Here is a 9648-nt window from a genome sequence, read left to right on the forward strand (position 1 = left end):
ACTGCCGAACTCATTCTGATGAAGTTAGCGTCCGCCGCGTGTGATGAAAGCTGCGCTACAGGGCTTTGTCCGGAATAATAATAATGTCTGGGGTTTTACTTGCCAAAATGTCCCGCCACGGTGGTCTAGTGGTTATGGCGCTCGACTGCTGACCCGAAGGTCGCGGTATCGAATCCCGGCCGCGGCGGCTGCATTTTCGATGGAGGCGAAAATGTTTGAGGCCCGTGTACTTAGATTTAGATGCCCGTTAAAGAATCGCAGGTGGTCGAAATTTCCGGAGCCCTCCACTACGGCGTCTCTCAATCATATCGTGGTTTTGGGACGTTAAACCCCAGATATTATTATTTACTTGCCGAAACAAGGTTTGATTATGAGGCACGCCTTAATGGATGGCTCCGAAAATTTCAACCATCTGGTGTTCTTTAACATGCACTGACATTGCACAGTAGACGGGCTGCTAGCATTATCCGCCTCCATCGAAATGCGACCGGCGCGGTCGGTATCGAAACCGCGACTTTCGGGTCAGCAGCCGAGCACCGTAACCACTGTATCACCGAGGCGCACTTTTATGCGGGATTCTGTAGTCGATTACACCCAAAGTAAACAAATATAGGCTCCACCCTTGCAGAACCGTGTTACGCCCTCCCTTCACCTCTGCAAAAGAGTCGTGACAGCTGCTTTTTGCTCGAAGCGGAAGAACTTTCTCACGGCTAATGTAAATACTAGGCATATTGGAAAATAAAAGTTCGTCGTTCGTATCTGACATACTTCTTTTGGCTGAGAGTTGATCTCAAGATTCTCGGACAATCTGCCGGGACGTTCAAGTTCTCGACCTAAAAACCAACGACACAAAGGTATACATACCGGTATATACATATTGCTACGCGCCCTTATTTCCGATGTATTCGCATATCTGTATACGGTCATCGGGTAAAACTGCTAATAGCTGTCGGCACAGGTCACGCCGCAATGTTTGAGAAGCTTCGTGATCGTTTGAGATTTTCTGTTAAGGTTACGCGCAGGACGCGAATAGTCAAGCTTATTCGGGAGATTACGCAAGCGCCAGTGCATGATAACGCTGGAAGGTTCCATCACAGATGTATAAAACACGACGCATTTTGCCGGTGATCAGATTACCGACGGCCGACGACTGTGATCACCGTTATCAGTGTAGGGCGTGCATTACTTGTATTCTGAATTCTTCATTTTCTGGGCACAAGGTCACCCAGTAAGGCGTTTTCGTCTGTACCAGCTTGTGTTCTGAGTACTTCACCATCACGACCACGTGACAATATGACTGAATCAACTGTCCTAAGCACGCAAAAGGGCTTGATATCACGAAAATGAGACAACTTAATTAGATAGCTCAGCAAATTATCTTCAGATGGGGACAGTGATGGCTGTGAGCGGTGCTTAATATTTATTGGGTTGCGACAGGCTAAAGTTTCAGGAGAGTGAAAGGAAGGAGGGAGGGGAGAGAGGGGAGTTTCCCTATTGAGCTCTCTACCTCTGCAGTTTATTGGAAGTTCGGGGAGGGGGGGGGATGCTTTTCCAACCAGCCCGCACCGAAATCTACAATCTACAATCCATTCAGTGGACTGTTGCAGAATACCACCCCTCGCGTTAGAAGCCCAAGTCCAATATTTGGAGACGAGATTGAGACCAACCGTGTCGTTGCCGCCGCTGCTGTCGTCCTCGCCGGCCGCATACTGCGTGAAGGCGGCGATATCTACGGGCTCGCCACTCTCCGCGACAGCGGCTGGCAGCACGGCTGCACGGCGCGGCAAAGCCGGCGCCGACTCGACAGGTGGTGCCCGCTCCATTGTCGGATCCACATGTACCGGCGCGGCGGCGACGGACGCCGGCATCGACAGGTAATCCTCCTCCTGCGACCCCGTACTTGCCGTCTCGGCCGTGAACGCCGGCGCCCCGTAAATGTGGACCAGGTTCAGCGCCAACGCGCATCCCAGCACAGCCACGGCAGAGACCAAGAAGATGATAACCTGCCCGCCGAACCACAGATATTGGTGCTTTAGCGTTATCGAGAGCAATTCATCAAGTAGTAGTTGCGGTATAGTGTAGTCGTACAGTGTTAGGTATACATATACGGTAGCATTGGTGGCTAATTTTTAAATAAAGTATGCACTAATATAGTCGCTGTATAGTATCCCTCACGTAAGTGGTAAGTTCGCGCATTTGTCAAGACCACTACGTCGAGCATTACCGCAGGAGGACGCTGCGGTTCAGTCGAGCTTAAAGCCATGGACTCTATACCTCTCTTATGCGGTAACGAGCATCTGCTCTTCGATCGTCCCGACCGCGACAGGCCCCGCGGTATTCCACTCAGACACTAAGGTAGAACCGCATACGAACTAGCTTGTGCTCTAGTAAAATTAAATGTTGATATTAACAGCGGAATTGTTTAAGCCGGCCGTAATGTGTCTGCTGAATCCGAAAACTATCATCATCGTGAACCGGCTCTTCGTCTTCTTCATCTTCTGCTTCGCTCCTAGAACACGTGCGCCGATTTGGGCGGCGGCGACTGGTATAGCAGAGTCTAGTAGAGTCTTGTATACGATAGTATAGCAAGGGGTGGGAAAGGGAAGTGAGGGTGAGGAGGAGAGAAAGGGGAGCGCAACGCCACCAGCTCCGCCACTTGTCTTGTCAAAACAGCGAAAGCTGTTATGAGATCACAACAACGCCCGTTTTTGGCGCCATAGTTGTCCGCCGGTGTCCGTAACCGCTATCGCACGAAATAGGAAAAAAAAATGAAATAATAACAATATCTGCGATAGAACGGTGTTCGAACCTGGGCCCTGTGAGTGGAAGCCCAGTGTTCTACAACAATGCCATGCCGGCGCTTGAAGCTCCTTTACAAAAAGGCCCTATACAGGCTTCATGTCGGAAAGGAACCAAATTAACATATGTAATATAGCGTCGTAGAAGAGTAAAATAACAACCTGGCGTCACACAACGCGAATTCTGTAACCAGGCGTAACACAATGCGAATTGCGCAACGAGTGGGTTGTTGAATGCTTCCAACCCATTATAAAGGGCTCTGTCATAATTCTTCATCGTCATCAGGCACAACAATGTGAACATAATGCCTTACAGGTATTTAGCGGGTACCACGGTTCTCCGCAGAATGACGAAAAATGGCATAGTGGCTGCTTCCCTTCTTCACAAAAATTATGATGATTTATAGCGTGTAGTGGGTTCCTCGCAGTGCACTTCTATTGGTTGCCAATGAAGGTCATAAGGCTCCCATGATCCATTTCCTCAGGGTCTCAATAAGTTAATTCGCTCTCTCTCTCTTTCTTACGTTAACGTATGTTATAAAGCCTGGCGGGAGAGTTCAATAACGACCGGGCGTCACACAATGCGAATTACGTAACTAGAGGGTCTTTTAAAGCTTCCAACAAATTACAAATGGCTCAGCCAGAATTCTTCATCGTCATCAACCGTCGCATCAACAAAGTGCACATGTTGCCTTACCGATGGTACCTCGCTTCTCCCCAGAATTACAAATAATGTCGTGGTGGGTGTTCCCCAACTTCCCAAAAATTATGATTTGTGGCGTCGTGGGTACGTTGCTTGTGTACTTGTATTAGTAGCCACAAGAGAGTTTATAACGGGCTCTAGAAATGCCGTTCTTCCAGCTTTCGCTGGGACTGTGCTGCGCTTTCCGCGCAGGCCTGGCGTTTTTTTTTTTAATTATTTCTGGCATACTAGAAATTGAGGAAGTTTCGTACGGTTCTTATAGAGCCGAGAACTACCTAAAAGGGCAAGAACACATCCATAACTTGCAAGTACGTCACACCGCGGAACTCGTGAGATACGATCTCGGCATGCGCCGCCATCCCCGAGCACATGGCAGCAGACGACACCGAGTCAAGCTGCACGACTCTCGCATTTCCCGTCAACGCCGTACGTCGCAATGGTGATATTTGACTGCCGCACGAAAAGCAAGTGTAAACCAGATAAAAGAAGGACCAGACGCGGGGACGTACTGTTTGCCAAAGGTGATCCCAAACCCGTGCGACCGCAAGAAAGAGCTGTCCGAGAAGCGTAGCACGTGGCTGATGCGCGCATAAGCAGGAATGACCTCAATACATTGAACAACGTTCGTGTGTGCGGGCGTCACTTCATAACAGGCAAGTTAGGTTTCCAAATTTCGTGCGAAGTTGTTTCACCCATTACGTGCGACACCATGGACTCGGAAACTGCAGACACGGAGGATTCAAGTTCCCCAGTCAACACCACTTCGCTGCAGGCTGCATAATATCCTGAACGATTCTCCTTCGGCATAAGCGCGAGGCAAACGATCAAAACACGCGCACTACGCCAAACGATCCCCCGTATGAACGTAAACACGGCGCGGTCACTGAGACGTATATGTGCTCCGTTGGCTCGGTGATGGCAGACGGAAGACAGGAACTGACGTCACTTGCAAGTTACTTGCAACTCACAGGGTCACTTAAGCATTCGCATAAGACGACTCGAATGCGAAAGCCGTCACCATCTGCTTTTCCTTCCCTGTCGATGTATCGATCGTCCCCTCTTCTGCACTTAACGTGGCTTTGCATTCCCTCCAGGATCGGAGGTGTTGCAAATGTTCTGCATCTAGCCTGATTTTGCACTGCCTCCGTGATCGGCCCACCTTTGATCGCGCGACGATGTCATGCGATGACGTCATCATTTGACGTCACGTTATATATCGTCATAATGACATCTTCATTACGTCGCAAATTTTGGTGCGTCAAGACGACGTCGCTGGCGACGTCATCACGTGATGTTTTGCACGACTCGTAGCGACGGTCAATTTTCGCATTTCATGAGGCATCTAAGGCTTTCGCCTTTAAAGGATGCGGTAACCGCTGTAACAGCTGGAGCGAATGTCTTCGCGATTCTCACCTTCTTGTTTATCAGGTGGAAGCCGACGGCCGACGTGGTGGGCGAGCTTTCCATTCGGACGCGCCTGGGGGAGTCATCCTTCGAGATCAGATGCTGCTGCTCCATGACGCGATATCACTTGTCGACTGTTCGCGACGCGTCCACTGCGCAGGAAAACTACAGAATCAAACCGCAGCAACGGCTAGCCGACTCGAGGAATGCGCGCTCGTGCTTCGACCATCGAACAGCTCGCGCCGGCGTGTGCAATCTCGCGACCGTGTTTCTTCGTCTTTTCGACGTAAAAGCGCGCAAGTCTAACTTTGAAAAATATTGTGACTCATTAGCCACAATACCTTTAAGCGGACCCATTACACCGATTATACCCGATACTGCTTACGCGACAACAATAAGATTTCGAAATGCGTGTCTGCATAATGAAATAGGCAAATTTTCATTGGATCAATTCAGCGACTTCGCACATCTAAGATTTTGCTAGAATAAGCAGTGGTGTGTATCACGGCAATTAGAAGTTACTTTCACCAGACTACGCTGCAGAATGCCGAAGTTGAATTATTACTTACATAAAGCTGGACTCAGCGCATCACCGTTATGTCAGTTTTGCGGTGAAATAGAGACAACAGAGCATTTCTTTTTATTCTGTCACCGGTATTCTAAACAGAGAAAAAGATGCCTCGTCACTCCCCTTCAAAAGTTAGGATTACAAATCAATGTTGCGCAAATTTTATCATTTGGTGGCATTACATTAGGTTATAGCCACAGGGAGGTCCACTCTGCAGTGTTTGATTACGTACAGGAAACAAAAAGATTACCATGCTAGTGTATATTGGCTTATTTGCATTATTAATTACAACCCATTGCTACATCCGTCAAACATCACATCTGATAGTCTGACTGTTTGCTCTATGAAATTTTCAAGTATTAGCTATGTTTTTTTTTTTCTTTCTCTTTTAAAGTTACAGCGTTTGTATTTAGCTTCATAAACATTTAACTCAAAGATCCTGCCGCCCGGTTCTTGGCCCATCCCCCTTTGTGGGTAAGCGCCATCAGTAAGAGGTCATCATCATCATCATCTTGAAAACTAACGTCTAACTTGAAAACCGCGAAAAAAAACCTGAAAATCTGCGCAATTGTTTTGTAGGTGCTTTCTATACCGCCTTTTTCCAGCTACAAGGCAGCAAGACTGAGTATGTTAACAACGTGGTTTGTCGTTATAGCCGATGTTTTAATAAACAGAAAGGAATGACATTGCAGAGGAATAATCCAAATAATATGGCGGTGCGCTTCAAAACTATACAACGCCTAATATCGGCGAACATTATGCATTATGTTAAGGATATACGTAAATGCAGTCGACTTCCGTAATCATGCCAATAAAAGGACACTAAAGTGAAACGATGGATCGGTTTAGATTGATAAGTTGTACTCTGAGAACTGTAATGTCTTTGATTTCCCCATCATAGGTTTATTAATAGAGGATGAAATCGAAAGCAAAGTATCATTCCATTGTGGAATAGCGCAAGAAACACACAGGGACACAGGCAAGAGAGACGACAAAGGCGCTAACTTTCAACTGGCGTTTATTTTTTCGGAAACACACATATATACATACAGACAATTGGTCCTGCGCAATGACTCCGTCCAACGGCAAAACATAATCAAAATTTCACTTTCCCAGTCACAGCCCTGAGACCAGCAAATCTCGTTCTCTATCCGACAGGGATAAAGATGGGTGGCTTATGCACTTATCTTCCAACCGTGCAACGAAAAAAGCTTCGGCTACCTCTCTAGCTGTTTGATCGCCGTGCTGAAATAATATGTTTGTGTCATCAAAACACGGGGTACATTTGCACTCTGCGCAGTGAAGGGACAGGTGGCTACTTGGCCTGCATTTCAAGGAAGAATGGTGTTCACGAAGTCGACCGTTTACGCAACGTCCAGGTTGTCCGACATACGTGCGACCACATGGCATTGGTAATTGGTAAACAACAGCCCTCTTGTTGCATTCTACAAACTTCAAGGTATGGCGCATGTCACATTTCCTAGCCAAGTTATCACTTCCTTTGCTGTACGTATGCTCAACCGCGGGGCACGCACGGCTAAGTTTGCTTTTAGCAGAACATATTACCTTCACATTGTATTTTCTGCCAATCTTTTTTAGGCGATGTGAGAGGCTATGGACATATGGAATGACAGCCATTTTCATCTTTTCTGGTTCACATGCTTTTAGGGGCGAAGCTCCTCTTAGTCTAACCTTGTCACGCGTCCGGCGTAAGGCGTAACCGGCAGTATACTACGACCCATCACCGATCCTTTGCAAACTGCCCACTACTTCGTCTTTGCAAACATCCCACTACGTTCCATCACCGACACACTACTTCACCGACCATAAAGCCGTTATAACGAAGGGGGAACGGAAGCCACCTTTGCAAACTGCCCACTACTTCGTCTTTGCAAACATCCCACTACGACCCATCACCGATCCATCACTTCACTGACCATAAAGCCGTTATAATGAAGGGGGAACGGAAGCCACGTCTAGCTACCACTTACGATTAATAAAATTTCTTGTATAAATATATACAGTGTTTGTCACGTCTTTGATGATGTACTGGGCTATCGCTTTGATTACTGCTGGGCGAAACCACTGAAGATTTCACGGTGTAACCATGATTGCTTCAGGAGCTTCGCCCAAGCTCTTCATCATTCACCCGTGGATATGCTGTGAACTTTTTTTTCGATTCAGTTGGTGATTTAAAATATTTCACTGCTCTCTCGCACGTCGCGAGCAATGACGAGGACGGGAAACCTGCTTGCGCCAATCGAGCAACCCGGCCTTCCAAGACTCTGCCTCATCAAGTGATGGCATATCTGCGACAGTGCAGACTTGAAACAGGAAAAATCAATGTTGTTCTTAACAATTTTTATGTGGGAAGAAGGGAAGGAAGGAAGGAAGGAAGGAAGGAAGGAAGGAAGGAAGGAAGGAAGGAAGGAAGGAAGGAAGGAAGGAAGGAAGGAAGGAAGGAAGGAAGCAGAAAAAGGAGAAGGCAGGGAGGTTAACCAGAAACACTTCCGGTTGGCTACCCTACACTGGGGGTTCAAGGAAGGGGAATAGAAAGACGAGAAATAGAGAGGAGGGTAGAGAAAAAAAAAAGAGAGAGAGAAGAGATGCAGTGCATTCACTACAGAGTGCGGGATTGCACCACAAGTCAGAGGCGTTCGCACAAGCACGTCGTTCTCAAAAAACACAAGAGTGCTTTCACTGCCTTGTGGGCCGTCGAGAGATGTGGACGGTGCTGTAGTAGCACCTGCATGGAAATTGGCCGGAAGATCTGAAATTCAAAAGGGGTTTTTCAGATCTTGGTGCACACATGTAACATGTGTGGTTAGAATCAAAAGTCTAAAAACTGCAGTTTGTTACCCGTAGGCAGTTCACATGTAAAATTTATACCATCACCATGCTTCTTGAAGCAAGATAGAACTGTATCTTTAAAGGTGTCCACCTGCGAACAGCTGCAAAGAACCAAATAATCGTCAACGAAACGGAATATTCTTTTTACGCTACCAGGTAACTTCGTTTGAATTTTAGTCTAATTTAGCTCCGGAAATGGAGCTTAAAACCGGAGCAACCTTTGAGTCAATGGAAACTCCCGACTTCTGAGTGAACACTTGACCGTTAAAAACTGACAAATGTGTTGCGTAGGTAAAAACAAGTAATTGCAAAAACGATTCGACAGGCATCCCGGAAAAAAATCTGAAACTTCGTCATGCTAACTTGGCGCGTCTTATTAGAAAATATTCATAGACGAATCTAAGGACGGCACAAACAGAACGAGAAACAGCGATAACATTGTTGTTTGTGGAAAACATGCAAGGAAGACTACACGATGTGTTTATAGGACCGCGGTCAGGGCAACCTCATCATTGTCGTTGCGCATGGGAAAGTGAAATTTTGCTTATGTTTTGCTGTTGGACGGAGTCATTGCGCATGACCAATTGTTTGTACGTATGTATGTGTGTTTCCGAAAAAATAAACGTGAGTTGAAAGTAAGCGCCTGAGTCATCTCTTTTGACTGTGTCCCTGTGTGTTTCTTGCGCTATTCCACAATGCATTCGTACCAACTAGCTCGGCTTTCCTTACTACTGCAAAGTATCATTTTTAAATTTGGCGCTGGAATCGCCGCACGTGACGTCACGGATTTGAAAATGCATTTTTCGAATTTTGGGGACATTGGCTCAACTAAATTTCCTGAAACTTGGTATGTTATATCTATGGCCCCCTGAGATGACGATGTACTTCATTTTTACTGATTAGGAACTACATAGGATCTAGTATATGCTGTCAAAACCAATGACGTCATGACGTCTGGCGCGGGAATTTCAAGGTGACGTCACCATCCGCACTTTCCTTTTGCCCATTTTCTTTGCTTGCCAAGCCTCCTTTGGCGGCAAGCGTGGTGATCTTCGATTTGTGAAAGAGTAATTTACCAGTATGACAAAAATCGTTTTTAAATGCGAAGCATTTCTTAGCGAACCTTTCACACTTTGAGCGTTTCTATCTACGTATCTATTTATCTGTCTATCTAGCCGCCTACGTCTGAGTGCTCTCATGTTCGCCTCCTTAACTTGGTGTAGACCAAAATTGGCATGGGAGGGTAAGAGGACTTGACGAATATGACTGTTGGGTCATGACATGAATAACGTGAAAATCCTGTCGCGTACGTCGTCAAACCCTTT

The 9648-nt window shown here is 46.7% G+C and overlaps 1 protein-coding gene across 1 annotated transcript; it reads right to left on the minus strand.

The window, feature by feature from the left end:
• Window positions 1-648: 648 nt before the first annotated feature.
• LOC119385133 (uncharacterized) lies at window positions 649-5057 on the minus strand. Its single transcript, XM_049414184.1, has 3 exons — window positions 4915-5057; window positions 1668-2003; window positions 649-654 (listed from the first exon to the last, which is right to left on the minus strand). Exons 1-3 carry the CDS (start codon window positions 5017-5019, stop codon window positions 649-651), a joined length of 447 nt encoding a protein of 148 aa, XP_049270141.1. The 5' UTR covers window positions 5020-5057.
• Between the last annotated feature and the right edge of the window lie 4591 nt (window positions 5058-9648).

The sequence above is a fragment of the Rhipicephalus sanguineus genome, chromosome 3 (assembly GCF_013339695.2).
Source record: "Rhipicephalus sanguineus isolate Rsan-2018 chromosome 3, BIME_Rsan_1.4, whole genome shotgun sequence".
NCBI lineage: Eukaryota > Metazoa > Arthropoda > Arachnida > Ixodida > Ixodidae > Rhipicephalus > Rhipicephalus sanguineus.